The sequence below is a fragment of the Molothrus ater genome, chromosome 3 (assembly GCF_012460135.2).
Source record: "Molothrus ater isolate BHLD 08-10-18 breed brown headed cowbird chromosome 3, BPBGC_Mater_1.1, whole genome shotgun sequence".
Taxonomy (NCBI): domain Eukaryota; kingdom Metazoa; phylum Chordata; class Aves; order Passeriformes; family Icteridae; genus Molothrus; species Molothrus ater.
This window is the reverse complement of record NC_050480.2, coordinates 24,541,642-24,569,389: the sequence shown is the minus strand read 5'-3', so window position 1 is coordinate 24,569,389 and position 27,748 is coordinate 24,541,642. Positions and strand designations below refer to the sequence as shown.

Sequence of the window (27,748 nt, the reverse complement as noted above, 5' to 3'; positions counted from 1 at the left end):
TCTAACAAGGGTATGTTCACTTGTATGTCAGCCTAGGTATGGACTCTGGTATCAGGCTGCATGGTGTTTAAAAGGTATAGTACAAAACCATTAGGAAAATCAGCAATTTTTCCTAAAAAAGAATGGGAGTGTGATGTAGTTTTAAGAACTGTACGCAAGAAGTCATTTACAAGCTCCCCACTCATGGTTCTACTTTGAACTCTTAACATCTTTAAGGGATTTGCTAGTATTTTTACAAAGAAGAACACTTGTATCAAACAGCCTTCCTCTGTCTCAAAGCAGTTATTTAGAGAGTTAACAGAAAAGATTTAGGTGTACTTGCACAGTTTTTTAGTACATTTTCTTATGCAGCAAAGAAGTATTCTCCACACGAAACTCACGAGTCTGAAACAATACCCAATTATCATAATCTACTAAGACCTGTACTTCAAAACATTTTAGAAGTGGTTTGGATTGCTACTTAGCCAGCAGTCTCCAACCAGCCCAAGTAGTCAGGAGTTGCAAAACCACTGACAAAAAAATTAAGTTACAGAGTGCAATGCTGCCATCTGCTGGAAGTTTCCTGTCTAATTAAGCTCTAATGGAGTTTCAGGCTTCTGAGCACTCAGAGCAGTTACTCAGACATGTTAAATCCGAGAAATTTGAGGATGACTAACCAATATTTTTGGATTTGTGCCTACAGATACAAGGTCAACTGTATTCAAGTACAGAATCTGTATTTCCCTCGAATGGGATGGCCACCCAGCTCTTGCTAATAATCGCTGCTTCCATTTGTTGCCCGCAGAGCTGCACCACAGCCTTGCAGAAGGTTCTCCATCAACAGCAGACCCCAAAAGTAATGTTTCATGCCTAGTGACAAATCTGGAACAGATCTGGACATCCAACAAATATGAACATCCAAGCTTGCAGCTTCCCCTGGCTATGCACAAGGCAAAGTTACACATCAGGCTGGACACCTTCCCCTCCAGCAGATTGGGCTGGTGTTCCAGGACTGTACTCAGAGGTGGCTGACTTTTTAGGAAACTCCAAGTCCCTATTTTTTCCTTGGTTTTTTATTTCTCCTTATCTAGTCATGGAATAAAAATTTGTCCTTTCCAAGTGATGGATACAGCCTTGCTACAACTGCACAAATTCATCTCATTTGCCAAGAGACAAGACTTTTCAGCTGTGGGGCACACCAAAGTTTTTCATATAGCAAAAGTCACTAAAGAGAAAGAAAAAAAAAACATCCTCAGAAGAACTGGTGAAAAAGTACTGCAATGTCATTTTCACTGTGACCTGTATTAACCATGGTAACTAAATTTAGGTAGGTGTACAGAGCTCTCCCATGGCCCAGGCTGTCATGCACAACCATTACCCATGAAGCAGCCTGACATTCATGCCCTGTGCTCTGCTGTTTGATTAGCACTTCTCAGATAAGTGAGACAAAGTGTTGCACCAGGATAAACTCTTTTAAGTGCATGCCAGATATTTTTGTTTCCATTTCACCAGTATAAATCTGAAATAACTCTGCTTAGCTGAGTGGACATGGACCTCAATTTCTCTCAGTGTAAACAAATCAAGTGTGTGAGCCACTGCGCAGAGTTCAGTCACCCGTGGCTTTAACAGATACAGATGCTTAACAGTACAAGCCTGATTTGCCCTCACACTGAAGCAAGAGCAGAATTATAACATATCACTACTCAATGACAATAGTAGCTGATAATCACTTTGAACAGATGGTAAGCAATGTAATGGGGAACACTGTAGAGAAGAAACAGGTCTCTTCTGTGTACAGGAAGACAAACTCATAAAATGATGAACACTACACACCTTTCCTCTTTGTTACCATCTCTAATTTCTTCAAAACATCCACTGGAAAAATTCAAGCCTTGATCATACCATCTAATTTGGGGCAGCTCCACAGTAATTATAATGGATTCATACTGCATCACTTACATTGATAACAGGAGATTCCAGAAGCATTTTACTGGACTTAATTCCGAGCATCAACTTTTAAGTGCTCCACTGATGTCTGTCAGTTTGATTATGGTACAAATCACACACCAAGGAATACCTTGAACCACATACTTCAAGACGGTTTTAGTTCTAGCAGTAGCACTAAGAAGATGCAAAAAAAGCCTTTACTCAGATGTAAACATTCATCCTTAGCTTCATTTTCTTACAAGATGAAGAAAGTGAAATTTTAAGAAAAAAATGTCAGTAAAAAAGGTGAGACGTAGTAAGCTGGCATTTTACACTTTAGTTGATAACTTGTGAATGTTTACATTGTTTAACATAGACACAAGATGAGAAGAGCTTATCAGTAAAACAAGACACAAACAGCACGCGTGGGAAACAGTCACAGGGACACTGAGCTACAGCAAAGACTCATTTAGTCAGAGTAGCTCATAAATACCCACTCAGTAAAGAATGAGCAAGAAGAATTTTTGCCACATCAATGCTCATGTTTACAATTCCAAGCCAAGGAACAGTAAAGTCAGTAGATTTGATTACACAAGAGGGAGAAATAGCGCTTTTTTTTTTTTTTGTGCACAGAAAAACGGGCAACACGAGCTCAAAGCTGCAGCTACCAATACTACAGGACAAAGGTTTACAGGTCTGAAGTCACCTCGAGGTTTCCTACAAACCACCAGCACAGTCAGACTGGTAACCTGAACTGACCACCAGCTAGGACTTCAGAGACCATTGGTGTGGTCCATGAACATCAAGAAAACATCTGCAGAACCAAATGATCGCATGAGATCCAAGCACAGGATGAGCAGCACACACTGAATAAGAACATGAAAAGGGAGAGCCAAGTTCTCCTATGATTTCAATGGATGCAATTCTACTAACAGTGGTATTTTATTTTTTTAAACCTCCCACAGAAGCCAAGCCAGATGGCCAAATGCTGCTACTACTAATGCTGCTAATATCCCTGCAGGATTATTTATTGAGTGAGACAGCTAAGACCAGCATTTTCATAGTTAGTAATCACTACCAGTTTTTTCCCCACTTTGTCTGTATCAGTTATAATTTTCTTTCAGGATATGACTTGTTAGTCTCCAATGCCTATTGTTCACATCTTCTCTGAGATTATTAGTTAGCCAATGCAAGGACAATTGAATTTAGCTGTGTTATTATTTCAACTGTATCCAAGCCACAATTGTTATTGGAAACTTCTGGTCTAAGTTACTTTCTGAACTGACCCTTAAAACCCAATTTCTGATATTCTCCAGCAGTCATTTAATAGAGTAAGTTACAGGAATTTTCATCCCATTATCCCATGGATGAGCTTCCTGAGAGAACAAACAACTTAATTAGTAGAAATATTCCATATAAAAGTTAGATACAGTCCAATGTGTGTTTCAAACCTGCATTCACTGGAGACATCAAGGAACTGTAGTTTTCCAATTATAACACTACACAAGGGAGCAATCGTGAAGCAACAACAGCTCACCATGGGTCACATCTCACAAGTGCTGCTGGCTGTTTTCTCTAGCTCCTGTCTCTACAGGTCACATACCAGTAATATCCCATCCCAGTTCTGAAAAGCCTGGTATACAACAAAGCAAGGCAACCTATGCTCTAAAAGCAATTAAAAGATGTCCAAGCAAGGAATTTACTGTGCTAATGGTTCATTCTGCTATTTGCTTTCATTTTCATCTCACTCGTGACAGGAACCTGCTACTCCTCATTCCAAATGAAGCAAATAGAAGCAAATCACTCTGCCGCAGTGCCAGCCAAACACATCTGTTAAGACCACTTTGGCTACTCTTGGGGCTTTTTTACCAGAAGGTAAAAGTGTTATCAAATGGCACATAGGAATTTTGCTTGGTGGCTCTCTATGTTTAGAGTAAGAACCAAGCACTGCTTTATATCAGCAGCCAAAGCTATTTAAATAATAACTGAAATGCAAAGGGAAAGCTCAGAAAAACAATTTAACACAAAGTTTTCTTCTTCCAGAGCATGATGCCTCTACCAATGACAAAGAAAGAAAAAAGAAAAAAAGGGCAGGAAAAAGCTTTTAAAAGTCAAGTCACGGACATTTATTAGATGAAGGAGCGAAGGAGCATTGTGCCCATTACACCCTCCCACCCAGCAGGCACAGAACAGAAAGTCCTCTCCAAAACGAGGACTGCCAAACGCAGCAGCCTCACACGATTTACTGGGCAGTGTACACAAATGCATACAAAGGAGATCATTATGCCCCTCTCAATTCAGGTGCCATCCAGGAAGATCATTTCCACAGTTTCAACAGTGACCGTTCCAAACTGCTGGTGTTCTTCCCAGCAATTGTATTTTGCGGTTGTAGTTCCATTTCCTTTACCATGTATGCATAAGCAAGCCTCTTTTTGGTCTGAATTATTTACCCTATAATTTGTGCTTCTGTTTTCAACTAGTATTTACTGCTGAATCATGCCAAAAATCACACATACTGAATATTGCAGTGGGTCATACTTTAAAGCCCCATAAATTTCCTGGTTTCCGCGCAGCCAGACATAAGCTTCCCATTACTTTGGGCCAAACTTTATCCTCCTATGGAACATGAAGCAAATTCACAGAACTCAGTGAAAATGCACCCACTCGTACTAAACATTAATACATTTAAAAACCAGTCACTTTAGTCTTGATTCATTGACAGATTGGCTTCTACTTTTGGAAATATTCACATGACAAAGGTTATTCCTGCAAGAGCACTTCAAATACAATACACTTGCAATAAGAGGTCTGTTTGCTAGATATCCTTTACAACACCCAGATGCTTAGAATCAGGCAAACACCAGCATCAGGCAGGCATCCCCCTCAACAGCTTAAAAAATTGGTCCAAGTGTTACAAGAATTCTGTCAAAGGGCTACAGTTATTAGGAACCTACAGACAATTACCCTATTTTTCTATTAAAGAAATTTGCCTTCAAACACTAAGATACACAATAGCCCTCTAGGTACACACAATGAAGCAAAAGTCTCCAATCCCAGAAAAAAAAAATAAAGGATTTTCAAAGATACTATATATTAAGAAAATCGAGAAATATAGCATAACCAAGCATTTCCTTTATCGTAATAAAAAGCAGTATTTTTTTTTGTTTGGTTACACTGAAAGTGTAGGACAGCTCAGTCAGAATGACTGACACAATCAGATAAATCTATCTGTCACAGAAGTATTTTAAACATCTGGAGGCTACTTTAGGCCTTGCAAACAGTTCAATATTAGCAGTCAAACTTTCAAAACCATTAGAACATTAAATACACATGATACATATGCAAGCTCCTACAAATCTCAACAGGTCTCAATGTAAGCATTTTTTACTGGCGCTGATCTCAACAGGACACAGTCACCAACCTTAACTGATCTGCAAGTCTCAGGGAGGAACAAGCACTACTGAGGTGTCAGGGCAACAAAGGGCTTTGGGCACTTAGCTGGCTCAAGCTGCAACCACCCAGAGCCACCTGAGCTGCACCAGGAAGCACAGCACTTCCTGCCACTGACCAGGGATTGACAGGAGCACAGTCACAGCTGTGCTGAGACAAAGCAACAGGGGTGGACCTCCTGCCACAGTGGAAACCCCTTAGAGCACTTGACCAAAGTGGGAGATGAGCTGAACCCCTCAGGAGGCTGTTGGGAGTATGGTGAGATGCAGGTGGGGAGGGAAGCATCTGAAGGGATGTTCTCACCTTCCCTAAACCAGTGCCAACTTCAAGGAAACCCTTTAGCTTTGCCTTCAAGGTTGAATCCCTCCTGAGAGGAGGAAGATGGGGCAAAAGTAAGATCAAGAGAGATAGAGGGGCAGAGTGGCCTAGAGCATGAAAGAGGTTAACTTCCCACACCTAGACCCAGGCACTTAATAGAGACACACCCTCAAAAGCGCCCCAAAATCCAGCATAATTTTCCTACAAAATTCCCCTAAGCCCTGATCCTTTTCCTAAAAAATCACCCTAAAGCCCTGAAGCAGATATATTTTCACTTCAAGTGACACAACAATGTTAAAAAAAAAAAGTGAGGCAGCTCACTGACAAAGCTACATAAACTTGCACTGTTAACAGCTTTTCAATATTAAATGGCTTTTAAGTGTGCTGGCACAAGTGTGAGGTGTCTTTCCTTAAGGACAGATGTATATCCTTCTTTACACAGCATATAAATGGTGCCTAAAATTAAGATGTATAGTTAATCGATTCTCATCCCCATTTCAGTGAGTAGGATAAATGGAAAATAAATGCAAGCAGTGAAGTTAACTGACACTGAGACCTTGCAACTGGTTTTCAATGCTTGTGTTTATTGACTGACAGCTTCTCTTCACAAAGTTGGTAAACCATCTAAGTTACACCATGCAGCCACATGACTTCCAGCACAATTGCCTCTTAAGAGTTTTCCACCATATTTTCAAAAGATAGATTTTAAAATTATTACTTTATCTTCTTCCACAATCTTCCTACATATTTTGTAAATATAGTTAAATTTCCCAAAGTATTTCTTCACACTGCCATAAATCTGCTACCCCATGTATGAAGATCTCTGAACTAAAGCAGTCTGTACATACTCTTAATGCCTACTTCAAGGGAGCATCCCTTCCCCAAAATTCATAATTACAGACTCTCTGACTACCCCCTTCCATTTCAGCCACTTCCCCAGCTTGTTCTTCCTCTGGGTTTGGTTTAGTTTGTTTTGCTGTATTTTGAGACTTCTCCAAGGTTTCAAATATTTAGGCTGCACCAAAACTATTTGAAGAAACCAATAGTCTTTTTCCACCTTAAAAGCAGAGCCTAACACAGCAAACCCAGCACAAGCAAGAAAATTAAATGGGCACAAAATCCAGGACTGATTGTCCATTTCCTTCCTTTCCAAACCAGAAAGCTGAGCTCTCTAACCCTCCCAACACCAGCTTCAAACCCTAGAGAGACCACGGGGTCTCTTATATTGCCACACTAAAGTAACCACTCAAAACACACAGAGAAGAAAAACCTGCCTCTTGAGCTCTCTGTTTGCTCAAGCAAAACGGACAGGCCTGTTTGCTTTCTACAGCAACTCCATCTTAGCTTGGCTTGACTAGCTAACACTTACTCACTTGTTTTCCACTGCCCTAGGCAGCACACTCATACAGCTAGAGCCAGACAGGATGATTTTTTAAAATTCTTTTTAAGAACTTCCTTACCTATGTTCTCTATCTGACTCCTCCATTTTCTCCTTCTTTGTGCCCATACCCTTTCCCTTTTAGTTCCCTCCTTGTAGCATCCCCTTCACCAGTTCCAGAGAACAATGCATAAAGCCCTTCTCTTTGTGAGCTTGCTTTTCTACTTCTCTTACAAGTTCTTCTCATTCTCCACCTTCTATCAGCCTGCATCAGTCCCACAGTCCCCCTTATCTCTCAGCCCTTCTCTTCCTCTAGGAGGTTTCCACATGAATTTTTATGTTCCTTTTCTTACCACCCTTACCTTATCTTTTCTCCAGAAAAGCAGAGTATTTCTATTTGGTTTAAGAGTTCTTCCACACAGTTTGCAAGCACCTACACTTCATTCCTCTCCTCCCAGCTAAGCCAAATACACCGCCACAGCCTCCTCTCCACAGTGGGAAGCAGCCACCTGGACTTCAGGCAGCCCTGCATGAAAACTTCTAATGCCAGCTATTCCACAAAAAAAAAAAAATAGTTTAAGAGAATCTAAGTCAGGCCTGCCTGCTACACTGGAACTTTGACACAGGACTGGATTCATAGAGACTTAAAAAAACATGATACCATTCACCTCTGTTACTTGAAACACAACAGATCATTAGACTTTAATTTCAGAAAGCTCCTCAAGATGGTACATACAAAGGACAAAGGTGGTGGTGGAACTCAAAACAAAACCAAAATGCATTTATACCTCTAGAGGACTTTGTTTTCTAAGAAACCTTTGAAATTCTGGCCTATTGTTCTCCACAGTGCACAAGAGAGCATTCAGCAAGTGGTTTCTATTTTTAGGACGTCTGGGAATGTTTTGCGTTCGTCTTTTTCGCTCTGTGGGACCACAGTGCCATCTATTGGGAAAAGCTATAAAGAGCAGACATTGGCTGTTTATTATTTGCAAAGACTCCAAGTATTTATTACTTTGATTTCATAACAATTAGGTAGGCCAAGTCCTTACCATAGGCTTTTACAGGTATTTGCTAGGATATGCAAACCTCAATATTATGGAAAATTCCAGACTTTTATATTTAAAGTAACTTAAGCAAAGACTTCAGAACCTCACAATCACAACTGAACTAACATGCCAGAGACAAGAGTTGCCACTTTTAGAAATAAACATCAGGAAGGTCTACCCTGCATAAGCCTTTCTTTCTTAATCCTACATCTGGCATTGCAGTGAGGCTCCCTGTTTGAGCGAGATCACATAGGGATAAACACAAACCCTGCTCCCTAACCTGCTCATTATTAATCCTCCAAAATACATGTTTGAAAATTCTCTTTTTATCAATAAGCAGCACACATCAAGCTTTCCTACACCTATAAACAGCCAGTGGAAACTCAGACCAGCCAGAATAAGCCTGAAGAGCACTTATAGTCCATACTCAACATTAAACAAAGAGCAAGACAAATTTTAAGAAGAGGGACCTTTTTAAAAAGGATTCCAGAATTATTCCAGAGGAGTTTGGGAGATCCAGGCCTGCAGGCATGCCATCCACACCAGGCAATTAAATAGAGAAACACAGGCTAAAAAAGGCAGGCCCCTAGATAAGCCAGACAGCACAGAAGACTCACCATGGGGAAGTCTTTCTTCCTGAACACACTTCCAGGAGCATCCAGAGCCCACGACAGTCCCTTGCTAGGTAACAGCACGCTAAAACCAGAACTGCCCTGGCTACCACCTCAAAGGGCAATGATGAACAGTGGCTCAAGGAGAAACATAAGTCCTGGCACCTGGCTTTTAAAAGGAAAATGAGGCACAGGTGAATCTCGTTACTGTTTGGGGAAGAGGTGGGATTTTCTCTCCCTAGATCACAGTGCAGCTGGCACTTTGCATCCCTCACACACAGGTGTTTTCCAAATATATCATGTGGCTACACTTAAGATTTAGAAAATAAGCTAGTGCCAACACACAGAGACTTTGGGAACTCTCTCAAAGAGAGAAAGTGGTGAGAAAGTGTCTTCATGTCCACGTGTACTGATATACGTAACTATATACATGTTTTTATACATAAGCTGCTGCCAAGTAGTATTAGAGCATTACCCAACAAATCAGGACCAAAATGCCTAATAAAAAAACAAGTTAGTATAATAAAAAACTACCTTCTCCTCATAAGCCTGTAAGATACCTAATTTTGAGGAAAAAGCTGCAAATGCAAGCAACAGGTCTAGGCCCTCCTCATTTCACCTCACGAGAGCTGCCGTGGCCCTGCCGGAGCCCAGCTCAGCATCACACAACAAGAAGCTCCTCACACACTGTGGAGAAAACCTGCCCAGGTCTGACCTCGTCCCCTCTCAGGGACACACAGCTCACCTGCTCCCACAGCAGCCCCTGGGGAAGGGACTGAGGTGGAATCACTGAGCTCAGCCCAGCACGGCACCATTCCAGCCAGGCCAGCCCCACTGCAGCACTGCCATGGGCAGCAGCACCGGGGCCCAGCAACCTCACAGCCCTGCCTCCATGGAAGGCCTCGTGCTTTAGCAGCCATTCACTTCATGTCGTAAACAGCCATCAGATAAACAACATTCTCACTTTCCTGGGGTTTCCAGTCAATCCATATAAATTTTCCTGATTTAGCATGATTTTCAGTGCAAAATGCTCATCTTGGAACATGCTGCCCTTCAGGTGTCAGGCACAGGTGTCTAGCCATCAGGAGGGGCAGAAACTCAAGAGTCACCTCACGAAGCCATTGTTTCTTTTTTACTTTTTTTCCAGAATCAAGCTAAAAATCAGTAAAAGCCGAGGTAAAGACTATGGGGATGAAGGAGATCTTGTGGAGAAGGTCAGCACTTTATGGTCCCAGTGCATGTCCTGGCTGCTCCCTGGCACCACCATGGAGGCAGGTCGCAAAACAGCTGTGAAGGCAACAAACCTCATCTGCTTCACACACCCTGAATGTGGCAAAAATTGTATAATCACTCGCCCAGCAGGCCAGAGCAAGACCCCAAATGTCAAACTAGCAGTTCCTCCTTGGCAGGAGGGTGCAGGAGCTGCTGTCTGTTCCTGGAGACCCACCATGGAAGAGAGAAAGGAAGTAGTGCTGTCCCCACTCAGTTTCTTAAGAGGTCTCTGTCCAAGGAATGGGGTCCCTTTCACTTTCTAAAGATTTGTGGCTTGGGTTCTTTTTCCCCAGTTACACAAAAACAGCACTTTCATTTTTTAGTATTCCTAACACTTGCCCAAATACTCCTCTGTACAGACCTCAGCACTGAGACATGGATATCCTAGCATGAAGAGGAAAGCATGAAACTCACTGCAAGCAAAAGATTAATTTTATTCATCCTTTGATACATTACAGATGTCTCTTATTCACTTACACTTCCTTATACCACTATGGCACCAGCTTCAGGGATTACCACCTCAACATTGAAAGCTGTAAAGTTAATGCAAAATTCAGAGGGGACAAAGTGGTAGCTAAAAGACAGAAAGGATAATTAAGAGCCTTAAAGCAGCACTTATAGGAGTTAATGCCTGCAGTACAGATAAAGGGCTGATATGGGCAATAGACACATCTCTGGCTGCATTATCTCGAGGGCCTCTTTGAAGTTTTTGGTATAAATTGCACTGTGAAAGCAGCAGACCAGATCTTAACATAGAGGGGAGTTCACAAGATCGGAGCCTAAACATCCAGGAGGCGTCCTGCCTAAACATCCAGGAAGTGCCCTGCAGCCTTCTCCATTACAGAGCTGCCCTTTTCCCACGGCCCTGCTGCCTTTCTTGAGTGGTGAAATCAGAAATTATTTGAAATACTTTCCTTCCTGCTACAGTGCGTGCATTTGTTAAGCACTATCCAGGCAATGAGCAGTTACAAAGACTGTCACCACCAAAGGACGCAAAGCAGAGATATGTTACCACCATTGAGTTGCAGCAACGACGCCACTCGAGCATTTCTTGCACTCTGTATGAAACAACATGGTGTAAAATAAACGTTATTTCCTGCAATTTCTCACTCACAAGCAGCTCTGAGGAGGAGCACGTTTGTTTCTGTGCAGGGACAGGGGGCCATGAATCCTGTCCCCTCCAGCGGGGACAAGTTACCGTAGGCACACACACAGGTGGCACTGAGGCACCGGCGCTCCCGGTGCGCCCCGCAGAGCCACTTCACAGGGCGCGCTGTGCCCACTCCAGCGGGCCCACGCTGCCGCCAGGGCCGCATAATATTTCCCCGCACTTTTGTCCTTCTCCGTCCGGAGCGCCGCCAAGTCCCAAAAAAAACCCGTTTTCCTACCCAAAAAGCTGCGTGCTCCAGGTGAGGCTCGAACTCACAACCTCGGCATTGCTCGGCTTTGTACTGCTGTATAAGTACCGCGCGCTAACCGATTGCGCCACTGGAGCCCTGACACAGTCTCGCCCCGAACTGTTTATCAAGGGCTCGTCCAGCCCCTGCGGGGGAAGCGCGGCGCACTCCCGCCTGCACCCCGCGCTGAGCGGCGGCCCGAGGCCGCCCCGGCTCCGTGCCTGGGCCGCGCTACCCCGTTAGCGGCGCGGGGAAGGCATGACGGCGCTGGAGGACGCCTTACCGCTCGGGGAGGGCGGCGCCCGCGAGCAAGGCAAAGAGGCGAGCGGCGGCGGGGCCCGGACAAAGCCGTCCCGGCCCGGCCTGCACGCTGAGCGGGAGGGCAGCGGCCGTGGCGGTGCCGGCAGAGCCCGGCCCCCTCCGCCCCCGGGCGGGTGGCCGTGGCCGGTGACGGGCGGCACCGGCGCGGCCTGAGCGCCCTCCGGCAGCCACGGGCCGGAGCCGTCCGCAGTTCAGTGCTCTGGGGACGAGACAGACGGAGCCCGGCCCCGAGTCGTGCGGGATCGAGCCTCCTGACGGCCTTCGGTAGAGGCTTGGGCCGCTGGGGCAGCGAAGTTCAGCCTCAGGTTCACGGGCAGCCGTGGGGCTCGGATGCACCCTCGGTCGTTCTCAGGACCAGGCCGCAGGGAAAAGTGACCAGTTACTGGCAGGGAACTAAATGTTGATATCTGTAGCATCGCCGCTGTGTGTGATACGGGGGGTGCCTGGCACTCTCAAAACAAATGTTTGTTCAACACTGTGCATTGCACAGTGCATGTGCATTGTTAAAGTGTACCTCCAGCATGGATTATTCTGCAGTCAGATCTGTCCTACCTTACGTAGCAAAAAGATGGTAAACACAATCATCAGCAGCAGATATTTAAACCCAAAGTGTGACTCCACTACCTCTCTTCCTCCATGATCCCCATGGTCAACGAGCCAACACTTTTTGAATGGGGAGGAGGTGCTTCTCACTTGCCAAGAAAGTTTTTCCCCTATTGGTGTTATTACTGCGGGCATCACCTAAAATACATTTCTGTGATATACACCATTGACAGGTGAAGCAGCATGCAATTGCTGTATGTGATCCTTGATGAAGGTGTCTGGCTTAGAGAAGAGAACTAGCAGTTCATTTCTGGAGAGAAATTTTTCATCATTTAGGTATACCTACGGCATACCAGAAAACAGCAGTAGCCTTCGTTACCCTTAACACCATTATGGTAACAAAATAGTCTATGCCACACAAAGATTGCTGTGGGGAAAAAAAAGGTAGTACGGAGAATGTAGTTTAAAAAGTATATAGCCCAGTGTTAATATTTAACTTGTATTTTTTTGTTAACATATCTTGCTGCACACAAGCTTGTAAATTTCAGTCTTTAATGGGTTTGGTGATTGAGGAAGGTAGAAAAAGAGAGTAAGTGTTGTCCAAAATGCAACTTTTTCCAGTAACCCTTTTTTCCTGTACCCTCAATGCAATAAATGAATTATTTTCATGTAGCAGTTTTGTGCTTCAGTACTCTTGCACTCCTCTGGCAGGAAAAGGTTACACATGAAGTCCTTACCTTTGCATAAAAGGAAGGGAGAACAGAAACCCCAGGTGCTGGAACAGGCTTTGGTGGATGTGAAGAGCATTGTGAAGCAGACTACCAAGTAAAATCTAGGCCCCAATCAGTTTCTGAGGTGTATGAGATGGATGTATTTACTTGGATGCCACAGAGACTGTAACACTAGTTCTTTGCTGTGCCTCTCCAATACCCTCCACAGAAATAGAATTTTATAACCCTCCATGCCATGCAGTTATCTGCATTTCCTAGTCCCACTATTATATGCATGAAGTGGCAATTAATTTCATTTTTCAAAACCTACTGATTTTCAGAAGGCTGCATAAAAAGCTACCGTGTGATAATAGCCTCAGCCTTATATTAATGGTCAATTTTTAAGTTAACTTTTTTTCCTCCCTGAGTAGGTTTAACTGTCAGGTTTTCATACCTCATACCAGCCACAAAATGGATTTATGAGCCTGCAACTGAGAAAGTTTTCTCTGCAGGTAATAGTACCTTGTATTCTGCCTGGTGGGAAAAAGTGGAGACTAGGGATTAGAGCAGTGGTTGTGGACAAGAGCCCTGCAGTTAAAACTGGTACTTTAATACCATGATGAACAAGGATTGGCTCAATAAATTCCAGGATCTGTGTTTTTTCCTGCTGTGACACTGGAGATTCTCTTGGCTTTCATGCCCAACAAATGGAGTCCCGCTCTGCAATACAAGTTACTAATGATGGGGCAGAGCTTTACAAAACCACGGTCATTAACTAGTGTCTGCACTTCTCCAGTCCTTCCAGCCTGGGTCATAGTCCCTTAAGTGAAAGTGCATTTTAAATAAAAGCTCTCTTTCCTTCACAGCTAAGAACTGAACTGCCAGCAGCCTGCAGAACAGAAAGTACCAAAATGTACCTGTCTGTAAGTTCAAAACCAGGCCTTATGTGTTTGATGTGTGGTGGTGTCTCACCACAGCCAGAAATTGTTAGAAATTTCATATGCTACAAAAGTGATGTGGTGGTGGTGTTTTGCAGTAGAATGAAATAATAACTACTTTGGGTTTATTTCAGAGGAAATTACGGCTAGTCCCATTGTGATTGTATCAATACCGTGGAATTGTAATCCACGTGCGGATCTTTTTATCCCAAAATGAACGGATTTTTTCCTGTTCTATAAATTACATAATGAGTTTAAACTAAACTGCAAAGAAATGATAGAGACAAAGGTAAAACAGAGTCACTCTTACAAAGACTTGATAAAAACACAGTATTAGTTCAAAGTCACACTCTGTTGCTTTCTTCTGGTGGAAAATTACAACAGTGCAAGTTAAAGAACTCCCAGTTTTGTACTGCTCATCATGCCGAATTTTTGGGCCTATAGCTGCGCTGCTCATAGTGCAAGCCATGGAGAATGCACCACTCACTTTTAGCCAGATCATTTTATCACCTTATACCCATACACATTCACATTCACTAAGCACAGTGTAGATAAAAGTGGAAGGCTGAGATACATCAAGAGCAAAGTGCTAAGATATTGTAATGTCTTGGGATTTTTTTGTTTACCCACTCATCCCTTGTGTTTGGAGTCTGTTTATAGATTTATTTATTTAAAATATTGGGGGTGGCAGGGAACAGAGCGAGCAGTTCTATAGCAACTGTGTACATCTTGAACAGCAGCTTGTGATGGAATATAGACTAATAAAGATATGGAAAGTCTGGTTCTCCTCAGTTTGTTTTTTGCCTGATAATTTGATGCACTTTCCCAAAGGGCATCACAGAATCAGGGTCAGCTCTCCACAAGCCCTGCTATAACATTGGCAGAGTGGATCAAATTAAGATGAGCATTTATGGACAGCTACTCTTGGTCTTACAAATGCAGGAGACATCTGTATTTTGGCTACTTGGCAAAAGAAGATCCCAGTATTTTCAAATAAATACACATACCACAAACATTCAGCCTTAGAATGTTGAAGGGAGGTTTCTGTATTAGATTTGAAAGGAGTGAATGGCCCAGCCTCACCCATTTTTTCTGACTGTGTAACAAGGCCATTTTTGTAGAGGTAACGTTCACACTCCAGTTGATGCAATAAAGAGAATTAAGAAACCTCCTGTAGACAAAACCCAGTCTCCAGTAAAAATATGTATTTTAAAAGCACTAGTCAATTATTAGCCAAGCTGCTGGAGCATTAGTGCTCCCTATGAAGTAACCTTTGGCTGATGGACCTGTCCCTTTTGACACTGAAGCCTGAAGACACCTCTCCTAGCAGCCAATCCCCTGAGCACTGAGGCTGGAATCACCGGCAGACTGCTCACGGAAAAAGCACTCTGCAAGTTCTGATATCTCAGGCAAAAGTTTCATAGGTGGTGGACCATGGAGCTTCTTGTGAATGTAAGAAAATGGATAGAAGAAAACAAAACTGCCTTTTTGCCACCTGTTTGCAATAAGCTTATGTAAGTAAATGAAGATTTTTTTTTTTACCAAGTTTCTATATATACAAATATTCCTAGCTGTAAGAGGAAGCTGTAACAATGCATACATGGTAAAGATTAATAAGGAACCATAATTCCTCTCAGTCTTGCAGAGTGCTGTTCCAAAGAACAGAAAGTGAGTGAAATCTGATTTGGAATAACTCAGAAGAATCTGCAAAGATCAACTTGAATACAAGATACTTGTCTCAACTCAAAGTCACTTGTAGGCAGGGAGACTGAGTTATGAGAATTTGTGTCAGGCTCTGTTGACAACAAACTCTGAGAAATCAGAGGAGATGGCATCACATCCAAAACCAAATTACAACCTGAAGTAGCTAAAGCTGCTGAGAATCATTCCAACATCACAGAGGAGCCAAAGCTGCAGGAGCAATCAAAATCAGAAGGCTATATCGCTGAAAAACGAGGAAAAAGGAAGGGCAGCAGTACCAAAGGATCAGATTTCCAGGGCATTTCCAGATCTGTCAAGGCAGGAGGCTAGGGAGCCTGAAGGGGTGGTTTACAGCCATTTATTTACAGTATTCTGAACGAGACAGCCACTATAAGGATAAAAAGTGTGGGCATTATGCAGTTGTGTGTACACCATGCATATGCTCTGTGTCAAAGCTTGTGAACAAATTCCAATGTAAATTATCCGATGTGTCTCAAAATATTAACAAGGATTTCTTTGTCAGTGAAGCTGAGGAAAAAATATTTTGTCTAAAACTCTGTATGCAGAAAGCTTTCATTAGAAAGTATTCTCTCTAAGGAGTGACATAGACCCAGGTTTTATAAAGAAATGAAAAAGCATTTTCTTTCTATAACTTTAATTAAAAGAAAACTTTCTTTACAATTTTAGTCATTAAAAAAAAATGCCTCATGCCCTTCCCTTAAGCGCTATCTCTAATGAAAAGCTGAATGGGCAGTAATGTATCAGTGACATTAATTTCCATCCACAAGGGCAAGGGTTACTTTTCAAAGCAATGGTTACAAGACAAAGAAAAGGTAAAGAGTACATAATTACTGGCATGTCTGTATTGAAACTACAGCTGTGTGTAGAACTGAAACATTCTGAAACTTGTAGTGATTCAAGTGTTCCCATTTCTTGCATTTTCAAAATGGATTTTAGGAAGCATTTTATGAAGTATATTCATTTCTGAAGCTTACCAATGATAAGGGGAAAATTTTAGTATTTTATGTATATGGAATATTCACGTGTTTCTTTCCTTATTAGTACAATGAATCTTCTTTGTGTTTACTACACTGTTCTGTATTGCTTACTAGTAGTTCTGTAAATCAAGAATGTGGCATCTATCATAGACCTCTGCCCATAAACATTTTAAGAGATTACAGTGAAACAAGTAACATTTATTGTGATAAAAATTGCATAGTTTAAAACAAAATCCATTTTTCCAACATGGCTTTAGCCTTTGTAGAAGGAGAGTAAAACCATCTACTGCATGGATTCTGAGTCTACCACCACCTGCATCTGGTGCTACCTAAACGCTTTCAGGATTTTTCCAAAAGGCTTTAGGTGATTTTTCAAGAAGCAGCTAATAGATTTTCAACATTTTTTCAAAGGCTTGATCCTTCATGTGCTGAGTAGAGATGTATAAGGCAATCTTCTCACTGTCCTACTGCCTCATGGAAGGCAATCGCCTCAAAATTTAAGTAACTTACTTTGTTTCAAGGGAGACTTAGCAGTTAAAACTAGGTCTCACAGCAAATCAGTAGGGCTTTTGGTATCTAAAGTTATTACAGTTTTCAGGCTTTTATGACATTGTGTTCCATACATTTGAGAGGAGCACAATTTTTAAATACCTATTTGGGATTGCAACACAAAACCTCAATTCCTGAGCTGCCTATTTAGACTTTTACCAAAGTAAAGAAAATGATACATCTAATTAAATTGCAGCTCTGACATTGTATTTTAATGACACTATCTTGTAAGTTTAAATGCTTTTTAACCTCAACAACGAGCAATCAGTGCAAAATCAAACCCCTTGCCACAGCTGATTTTCACAGGTACTTCTAAAGCTCTTCTTCTGAGTTCAGAATATGATACTTACCAAAAGGACTACAAAGTATGGTCATGGACCATCTGATTCTTTGTAGTCTTATTGTGTTTTTAAAGGGTTACCTGCTGGTATAATTTTCTTTATGGGATGAGAGGAGAAATGTAAGAGTATGGAAAACTTTATACTCCATTAATTAGGTCCTCATTCTAACAATAGTACAGTCAAGTAATTTTCACATCCCTGAAACCTTTACAATACTCTTAACTGTATTTTGGCAGTCTTAACTGAAACTTTTATTTGTTATGATATTTCATAACAATAAATAATTGTTAAATATAACAATAACAATATTTAACAATATTGTTGAATATAACAATATTTAAAGCAACTATATTAACCAGATAACTTTATTTAGCAAGGTGGGCAGACTTCCCTATTGGAGTTCCTGCTCATATTTCATAGCTGGAATCTTTTGATGGTGTCAGTATTAACATTTGTTAATGATTGAATGATTAACCCATAGCCTGTGTATTACATAAAGCCTAGGTAAATCTATGGGATAATTAATCGTAAATCTACCAAATTATGAAGTCAAGCAGTAATTAGCAGTATTTTCACTTTTACTTAGTGAACTAATAACAAAACTGAGTGCTTATAAAAAAAAAACAACTAATCCATCTTAACAGCAGACTACAAGGTACTCATAGATTGCCTTTCTCTTATTTTATTCTTCAGGGTTAATTTTCATTTATTTCTTTAATTACTATCTGTATTGCTGCTGTTTGGGTCATTCTGCCCTTCTTTAGTAGAAGTGTTCATAAATGCAGAAGCATTGCAGTGTGCTGTCGAAAAGGAAATTTAAATCTGCATGGTACAAACAATTTGGATTTCAGTTTCTTATTTTATGATACAGATATGAAGCCCAGTGCTGTAAAATATACAGCTTCCTATGGAGAGAACAGCCAATTCTAATTCTTTAGTTTTCTTTGACCAACTAATTTGTCACTGTTACTTGTTAACTGCTTTACTAGTTCCCACTGTGTTGGTCATTATCATTTAAACATTCTTCACAGAAAAAGTGCTAACGGTAGCAGATTGAATATGTATGTGCCACCACTCAGAACAGCCTCTCTCAATTAAGCCTTACAAGGTGCTGACACAGGGAGGCGTTGTTGTTGTTCCCTGTGTTTCAGGGGATCATGGCCCTGCTGGTTCCATGTTACTGCCCAGAACCTCCTCATTGTGAAGCAGAGGTTAATACACCTCAGTTCACTTGTCCAACAGCAGAAAACCAAATTTTAATTCACAGCTAACAGGCCTGATTTTGAGGGGTTTGTTAAATAAAGGAAAACCTACTACCTTACCTTTATATTAGTGTGAATGGACTTATAGGTAATTGGGGTGGTAGCCATTCCTTGTGATACCTGAGAGGAACTCACTGGGGCTCTTAAGAGGGGCAGAGTTAAGAAATGGCCTGGAATCTCCTTTTCTGAAATAGCCACAACCACAATGAAGCCATTGTAATGTTATTCCCGCTTAGCAAAACCAGTATAAGCAGAACAGAAATTAGCTGGCAATTCTTACCATCAGTATCGCTGGTAATTCTAGCAGTGTGGGGGGAAAAGTATGTTTTTACCTTTTTTAACTTTTAAGAGTTTTACCTTTACATAATCAGCTCAGGTTGAAAAGCCTCTTTTCTAGTTCCTGTCTCTTAGGTAACATTCTTTATCTTTTCAATTCAAAGCTCTTTTCACAGCTGGCAGCTATTGTTGTCCCCTTTTCATAGCTGGAGGCATTGAAACACCAGGAGGGAGGTAGTTGGCCTCAGGTCACCCAACAGGACAGTGCCAGAGCAGAGAGGTGCATCCAAGGTCTATGAGTTCTTGTACTGGCTGTTGCTTTCCACTCAACATTGTTTCATTGACTCACTGTCCTAAAAAGAATTAAAAATAATAAATGAAATAAAGAACATCATGAACAGAAGAAGCTTCAAAATGTCACTTTCTCTTCTAGGCATCGCTATCAATTAAATGTGATGTTTGTTGGAGGGCCAAATGAAAGGAAGGATTATCATATTGAAGAAGGAGAAGAGGTAACCTATAGGTTGTTTATATTAGTCTGATTTATCTATAATGATTAAATGTAGCCACTTTTGAAGCTACAGATTAGCAATGTGAGGCTCAGTGACGTATTTATTAGATCTACTCATAGGCTTAAACAGAATCATTCACCAGAACCAAACATCATCTGTGCATTTTGTTTGAAACAAGCACAGGAAACTAGAGAAAGTGTTTTGACACATTTCAACATTTTGGAACAGAACTTTAGGAAGGTAATGATATTTTTTAAAACAATATTTTATTGCAGAAGATTGGTCTGGATTTCAAAAGTAACTTTGGTATTCAAAAATCAAAAATATTTTAATTCACTAGAAATTACTTTTTTTGTGGACTTTGTGAGAATCATCAGCTTTTCAGCTTTCATTTGAGTTTGGAAAGAACAGAGTCTTTAAATATTTTTCACATCATTCCCCTGTGCTCAAAGTCATTCCATGGTGGCTCAAAGTCATTCCAACTTTGAGTTGTGAGTAGCCATTGTGCCAAATGCAGCATGGAGGAAGAAAGAGTAGAAAACTAACAAAATTGTAACAATTTACACCTTCTTTGTTTACTGCCTTTTTCTTGGAATTGCTTGCTCTGTCTGGGGACTTCACCACTGGCTCTGAAAGAATCCTTAGGGCAAGTGATTACTAGAGGCCTAGAAGTAAGGGTATCAGGATAGAGACAATTTCCCTTGCTTCCCAGCAGAATAATTTAACTTCATGTCATTCCAATGACATTTGGAAACCTAATTTTAGGTATCTTTGGAAAGTCAAGCCTAAGCATCTACAGTTTAAGGCAGAAGTGGGTAAAGTTTCTATAAATCCTTTTGAAGGGAAAGAAAAATTCATTTCTTTATCATTGAATCACTTCTCCCCAAACCCACCCCAGCATTTCACAAGAGCCTTCATTGATTTCCTGTTCTAACTGTGCTGTGCAGGTGTGTGTAGTCCTTACAGACACAGAGCTCTGGAAGAGCAGCTTTCCCTGAGTGACTCCCACCTGTGCTGGATTGTCACTACCATCTCCTAGCCCACCTGTGGCTGTGGGCACAGGCACATCCATCACGAGCCAGGTTACCAACACAGTCCACTGTGTCCCTTCTCATGGGCTGTGCAGGGAGAGCTCTGGCAGCACCTGGGACCAGGCCATCATGCTGCTTGGGATTCCTTAAAACGAAAGTTAGGCTGATTCAGTGTAACTTTTTTTTTTTTCCACGTTGCAAGATGTTCCTGTATTTGTAAATAACATGACCTACCCTTTTATAAACTCTTTATATGACTTCTCAACAATATAAAAAGTTAGCCATATCTATAAAGCCATAATTTTTAATTTACTGTTGTATATTGATGTTGTTGTTAACTCAAGTGGAAACAAGGATTTTTAGGTATCAGTACATGCTCATTTACATAGTAAGCTTCCCACAGTTATTCAGAAACCAAAAATGGAAACATAACAACCCTGTAACATCGGAAACTTGGCAATACACGATCGGAAGCATCAAGAATTATCAGTTATGTACCAGTTTAACATATGGGCCAATTTTGTTCAGTTTTATAAAAGTACATTATAGTTATTCATTGCATTTTACCATAGCTTTTTATCAGACACATTTACATCTTTCCATGATCTAACTTAGAACCATGTTTCTCATTAGAGAAGAATTGTGAGGTAGAGAGTATCCTAGCAAAAGGGCATATTCCTAAATTAGACTTGAGATTAAAAAAAAAAAACATTCAAAGCCATGTTCAGCTCATTATTTTGTCAGAAAAAGGGTAATTTATAGTTCTGGGTGATAATTTGAAGGCAGACTATATAGACATACTGTCAGCAGGCCAAATCACGAATGTGAAAATCCTTCAGGCAAATTTAGGTGATGTTGTTCTGCTGTTAGTATTCCCATAGCAAAGAAGGGTTGGTTTGGAGAGAAAGTTAAATTTAGGATTGTTTATATCTGTCCACTCACTATCTCGTGCCTGTTATCACACAGTTTATAGAGTGTCCTGTGGCAGAACTTGTGCTTGAAAGCCTGCAGTTCACAGCAGCAAAGGGTTGGCACTCAGAGATAAGGGCTGAGAGCATCTCCAGCTCCTGAGCTGCTCTCTGCTGGTGCCATTAACGTGCAGGTGTATCAGGAAGATTAGGTCTGACTGGCTAATTAGGAGGAAAAAAACCCAGAGGCTTGATTTGAAGTCTCTTCAAAGCCTTTTAGAATTGTCTCCTGAACCCATTTAGGCTAAAATGACAGCTAGTCTAGCACAATTTCTTTCCTCCTCTCAACAAGCAGGCATTTCCTAAATAACCCTTATATTTTGTTCCTTCTTAGTTTTCTCTGTAGCTCTTCACTGCCTTCTTAAACTTCTGTGCACTACTTCATTGCCACCATTCTGCACAAAAAGTCTCATACCTGAGACTGTGTTACATGGGACAGGTTTTTTAAAGAAAAATATGAAGCTGTAACTTAGAAGGGTTAAACCATTCACAGTCTTCAGCTGGAATTTACCAGGAAGAAATATTCATTCTTATTTTTAAAGTTCCCTTTTGCTCCCTTCTCCATCAGAAGAGAGGTAGAGTCAGCAAATATCTACTCAGACATTCTGTGCCTCTAAATCAGACTCATTCAAAATTAAGTGCTATGGGAAATGCATCTTCTATTGGAACATGGCAAAAAAGTGCTGTGAGGATGGACCTATATATCTAATACTGACAGAACTTTCTAGGAAGTGTTTGTGCCACATAACAAGTTCTGAGGGTTTCAAAAGAATCATTATTCTGATGTGCCTCCTTTTTCAAGAGAATTTTGTGTTCCATGGACTAGTGACTACAATTCTTGTGTACTCAACTTGATGAAACTGAAAGTTTCTGTGACAGCCCCTGACGTGATCACAGAATCACTAAGGTAGGAAAACACTGCCAAGATCATTGAGTCCAACCTTTGACTGAAACCACCTTGTCATCTAGACCACGGCACTGAGTATCATGTCCAGTTGTTTCTGAACACCTCTGAACACCTCCAGGAATGATGACTCCACCACCTCCCTGGGCAGCCATTTCAATGCCTGACAACCCTATCCATTGAGAAATTCTTTCTGCTGTCCAGCTCAAGCCTCCCCTGGCACAGCTTGAGGCTATGTCCTCTTGTGCTCAACCCCTCAGAGCTATGGGGTAGCAGGTACTAGGAACACTCCTCAACATATCTTTGTCTTGGATTTTTCATCATACCATAGAATTTGTGACAAGAAGAGTTTCAGTATTAACTGAATACTGAAGCCTATGGGCTTCATGGTGTATTTACTGCATTTTTACTTACTTGTAAAGCCTGAGGGTAGAAAAAACAAAAACAAACAGACCTTCTTCGAAAGAAATAAGTGAAAACTCAAGGGGACCATATATTTTGGAGAAAGTTAATGACAGAGAAACCCCACGATCATAACAAATCCTAGCTCTAGTACAAGAATTCAGAATTTATTTACTGCATTGTGTGGGCTGCTTTGGGGAAAAGTGAGATATTCTAGCAGCTCAGTCTAGGATTGCAAAAGTAGTTAGGCTGCTATCTCTTTACCCACTTCAGTCCACCACTTACACACAGCGAATCTCAACTGACTTCGATTTTGCTGACTTTGATTTCTTAACAATTTACATTCTGATGTGAGTCTATGTAAAACAGTGCAGTTCCATGCAGAGAAATTCAAATCAGCTTTTCATCTACCACCTGCAACACATTTGCATTGACACAAACCCCACTTGGATTTACAAGTCCCACTTCTCACTGTGCTGTATTTTACCCTAAGTTTCTGCTCTCAGCATCGTAGGTTGTTTCCTATGGATAGAGCCACCTAATTATTGGCACAGCCCCACAGACCAAAGCCCTCATACTGCAGTCCTAAAGAGAACTCTCAGAGAAGGAGTTCCCCCTCCTTTATCACCTCAGGTGAATCTCTTCAGCTTCCTCTAGCACAATCTCATGATCAGATTGAGATACAACTTCATGCTTTGAAACATGATACACGTTTGAGGTCACATCTGCCACATCTCACCTGAGTTTTGATTTCTCTTTCTCTCCCTCTCCCACAGACACCACAAGTAAGATTTGGCTCCAGTTTCTGACAGATTATCTGCCTAAATGCAGCCTAACCCCTTCTAGTGTATGCTGCTCTCCAGTCAGCATGCTTTTGAGAAACTCTCCCCTCTCAGATCAATTTGCCCTTGGCATTTTATAAGGACAGTGGATGTCTGAAAACAAGGGGAAAGTGGGGCTAGGTGAGCATTCCCATAGGTTGTTTTGTGGTGCTTATATCCCAAATAAATCTGAGAACCTGAATCACAACAAAGCAAGAGAAACATTTTTGCTTCTTTACATTTAAAAAACCCCACATTTCTCTGGCAAAGACTCTTAGAATATTTTAATAAGAAACAAAGCTCCTATTAAAATGTAATAAGAATGATGATCCTTTTCCATCAGAAGGAGATTGTGTCTTCAGAAATAGTCTTGCTGTGTAAGATTGTTGGTATGAGTTTTGGCTAGTATTCAGGTCTCACAGATGACACGTAAATGAGCAGAGGGAAATCAAAAACCAAACCACACCAAAAGCCCTCAACACAGTTTTCTCTACCTTCCTCATCTGTTTGTCTTGCAGACTTCTGATGGCCGAAACCCCTTGTGATGAGAAAGGGAGAAAATTTTTTTTCTGTACTCAAATAGATCAGTCACCACTGAAGGAAGTCTGGAGAACACCCAGGCTCTACTCCCACATCAGAATTTGATTTGCTCTGCAAATTAATTTAATGCTTCGCCATATGACAAGCAATACAATCCAGGATATACCAAGCCAGAGTCTAATCCCAAAAGTGTCTGAGCAATCCTAAATTCCATTTTTAGATGTAGTCAGAACTGAAAGTATCCTGCTAATCAGATCTCTTTAGATGTCTGTAAGTAAGCTGTCAGCTATCAAAGCCCTCATGGAGCTCTGGGTTCCTGAGTCTAGACAGAGTTTGATATCAAAGGTGGATTCAAATTAAATTACATACTCTGCTGTACATGAAATAAAATAGACTTGTGGGTTTTTTTAGTTAGTCAATACAAACCAATTACAAATCCTGCATTGTTCCACTACTAGATGCTTCTTTTTTTACTCTGCTAGGATACACATACCTGGATGAAGGAGCAATTCTCACCACACTAATATAGTGAGGATGTTAGTGCTTCTTTTAAGGTAGTATCCACTTGTTCTACTACCCTGTTGAAATTTCTGTCAAGACAAGCAGCTTCAGCAATGCTTCCACTGATGGCAACAGTGAATTCCTACCTCTGTCTCCCCTTCTTGCCTCCAGAAATGCCAGCATAATTTATTCTATGAGTATTCATAATTGAATGGAATATCCCTGTACAGACTTGAGAGTGATTCAGCACAGGCCACTCTACCTTCCCCTGCTATCAGGTTTGAAGCATGATCAAAAAGGGTGAAGCAGACTAAGGAAGGAAGATGTATTTTTCCTACAGCAAAGAAAATTTAAGGGAAATTAATTTAGTTTTAAAAACCCTCTCAGTCTTTAAGGTGTTTTCATTTGAGTTTCATAGGTATATCTGCAGTTTTAATGATCATATTGAGTAATGTTATGAAATAATGTTATGCTTGAGGCAAAAAAGCACTCCTAGGTGCTTCATAACTTCTAGAGGTTACATGAGCATTAATAAAGGAGATGTTTTTAGTGTAATCATAATGAGAAGATACCACATAGCAGAAAACTAAACAAAATGCTGAAGTCTGGAAAAGAAGAAAGGAAGAAGATACAATAATAAATAAATAAGCACCAAAGGATAAAAAGAATGGTGAACAACCTTTGTTTCTTCCTTGAGCCACATTTTTCACCCAGAAAGAGACAAAATTCATGCCCAATTGTGAGCTATTATGCAGTCGCAATATACAAATCTAGGCTTTTCTACAAGAAGAGATATATTCATTTCAGGTAACAAGAGGCCTTGTCATTAATAACATGTTTATAGAGCAGAAATATTTCCTCAATTTTTAGTACTGCTGGGGAGAATGGATGCTAGATCATTCCAGTAAGAACAATACAGCTGGGAAAGCTAATATTTTCAAGTGGAATGAACTCTATTGGCTTACTATCCTATGGGAGAATAGGTGTATATATTTGTGTACATGCATACAAATACACCTGAATCTTCTAATTTTTTTATTTTTTTTTCCAAGAGAGACTTAGGAAAAAATTAGATTTTCCTAAAAGGCAAAAGTCAGTCAGTATTTAGAAAAAAGAAGTTTCCAAGAAAAAGACAGTGTTGCCAATCTGGCCTCTGAAATGGGTGTGGACTGTAACTCACTGAGATATTAAATAACTGACAGTTTCCTTGATAAAAAGTTCAGGTTATATTATAAGCAAAGCAGTATATTCACTAATTGCTGCCACTTGTCTTAATCACAGTTACATCAGATGATTTATGGATGACTGAAGCACTCAGGCAATTTAAAAGAAAAAAGTTTTGAAGAACAGACCATAATTTTCAGTGAAAGGTACTATTTAAATTCAGTCAAAAAAACACTTTCATTGACAATGTGTAGCCCACGTCATTCCTCCTCTCCCACTGCCAAACAGTTCTTTTAATTCATAACTTACTGTTTATAATCTTTCCTTATGACTGTGATGTTTCACCTCTGAACTGGATAGCTGATATCCACTCTCAAGTTTTTCATTTCCAGTAAGGTTTCTCAGCTGCATGATTCATGTCAGAACCAGGATAAACTCTACCTCTTTTGTCCTTTCCCTCATCTACATGTCCTGTGCATGTGTTCAGTAATAGCTGCCCCAGTAGCTGCAGGGGAAATAACACTCCAAAGCTCAAGATTTCCAAAATGATATTTTAGGTTTCAGCATTGTCAGTGCCATAGGACCCACAGCTGGTGGGACAATCCATCTAGATCATACAGTCTTAGATGAATCTCCTATGAAGTGAAGGAGAGCCATTTCCCCACTGAGATCACTCTCTGTTGTGCAGGGAGCAGCGGGCCCTGCCCAGTGGAAGGAGGGGTGCTGTAGCATTGGGTGCTGCCATTCAGAAATGCCTAGGAAAGCCAGAGCAAAGGAACACAGGGGAATGGACTGCAGTGAGGATCAGTAGCCTGGCACTGTGGCCTTCTAGACAAGAGTTATAATTTATCTGTAGTGATGTCCCTGGCACAAGGTGAACTTTTCACTCATGTAAAAGCTCTCAGCGTGAGCTTTTTTCCAATGTATCTTCAGTTCTCCCTATTGTTTTGTTCCCTTGACAGCATACTTATTCTTTCTCATGTTCACAGAGGTGTTTCTTCAATTCCAGGGGGCATGTATGAATATTTCAAAACTCTTTCAGAAATAATACTGGTTAAAAAATTGATTAAGCTTTTCTAATGTTGGAAAGCATTCAGTTCAGGGGGTTTTCATTCTCCAGTGGTTTCTTCTTTCCCCTATTTATTTTTCATTTTGATGAAATTGTAGTGACTTACTATAAATAAGGGATTTTTTCAATTATAGTTCTAACTTTGAATCATGTTTCAGACTCCTTCAGCTGCACTTGCACTCTGGTTTCTAGATGTGGCAAAGAGAACATGGAAAGCGTGGCAGAAGTGACTTCTGGAAATACTATTGCTCCGCACTATATAAAAACAAGGAGGAATGTGCCCATTATTTCAGGTCAAAGATACAGATCTGCTTACAGATGATAACCCAGTTCTGTCATGAAACATGAGGACATGAGCACCTCAGAGCCCCCACAAAGCAGAGCTGGTTTTGGTCTGAAAACAGCCATGGAAAGGTCACCAAAGACAGAATTTTGGGTTCAGTGGTTCTGTCCTTGTACACACTTAGAATGTAACCCTTTTACACATACACAGTGAGAAGAGCAGCAGTTGTTGCTGGATTTGAAGGTATCCACAAAACTAAAGCAGAACAGCTTCCAAATGGGCAATTCTTCCCAAATGAGAAAGCGCCATTAAAGAATTGAAAAAGTACACCAAAAAACCTGTGTGTGCATATTTGGAGCTTATTTGGAGAACTGACATATACTTTGATTGATTAAAGACCCTGCTACATCTGAAATTAAGCTTTCTATATATTGTGTAATTAATGGATGTTTGAACTGTAATGTTGAGCCCTCCAAAAAGTAATTCCAAGGGTAAAACCAGGACAGTGGAATTCCAGCAGGTCCAGAGGATAGCTCT

The 27,748-nt window shown here is 40.9% G+C and overlaps 1 protein-coding gene and 1 non-coding gene across 2 annotated transcripts in view; one reads left to right on the top strand and one right to left on the bottom strand.

The window, feature by feature from the left end:
* Positions 1 to 11,381: 11,381 nt before the first annotated feature.
* TRNAI-UAU (transfer RNA isoleucine (anticodon UAU)) lies at positions 11,382 to 11,475 on the bottom strand. The gene is made up of 2 exons: positions 11,438 to 11,475; positions 11,382 to 11,417 (listed from the first exon to the last, which is right to left on the bottom strand). It is a non-coding gene; the product is annotated as a tRNA-Ile (tRNA).
* A 3,848-nt stretch (positions 11,476 to 15,323) lies between these two features.
* The window catches only part of HAAO (3-hydroxyanthranilate 3,4-dioxygenase), a 33,880-nt gene continuing 21,455 nt past the window's right edge, over positions 15,324 to 27,748 (top strand). Inside the window, exons 1-2 of the mRNA XM_036380564.2 lie at positions 15,324 to 15,403; positions 19,450 to 19,528. Of these exons, the coding sequence (XP_036236457.1) occupies positions 15,324 to 15,403; positions 19,450 to 19,528 (159 nt within the window). The remainder of the gene's footprint in view (positions 15,404 to 19,449; positions 19,529 to 27,748) is intronic.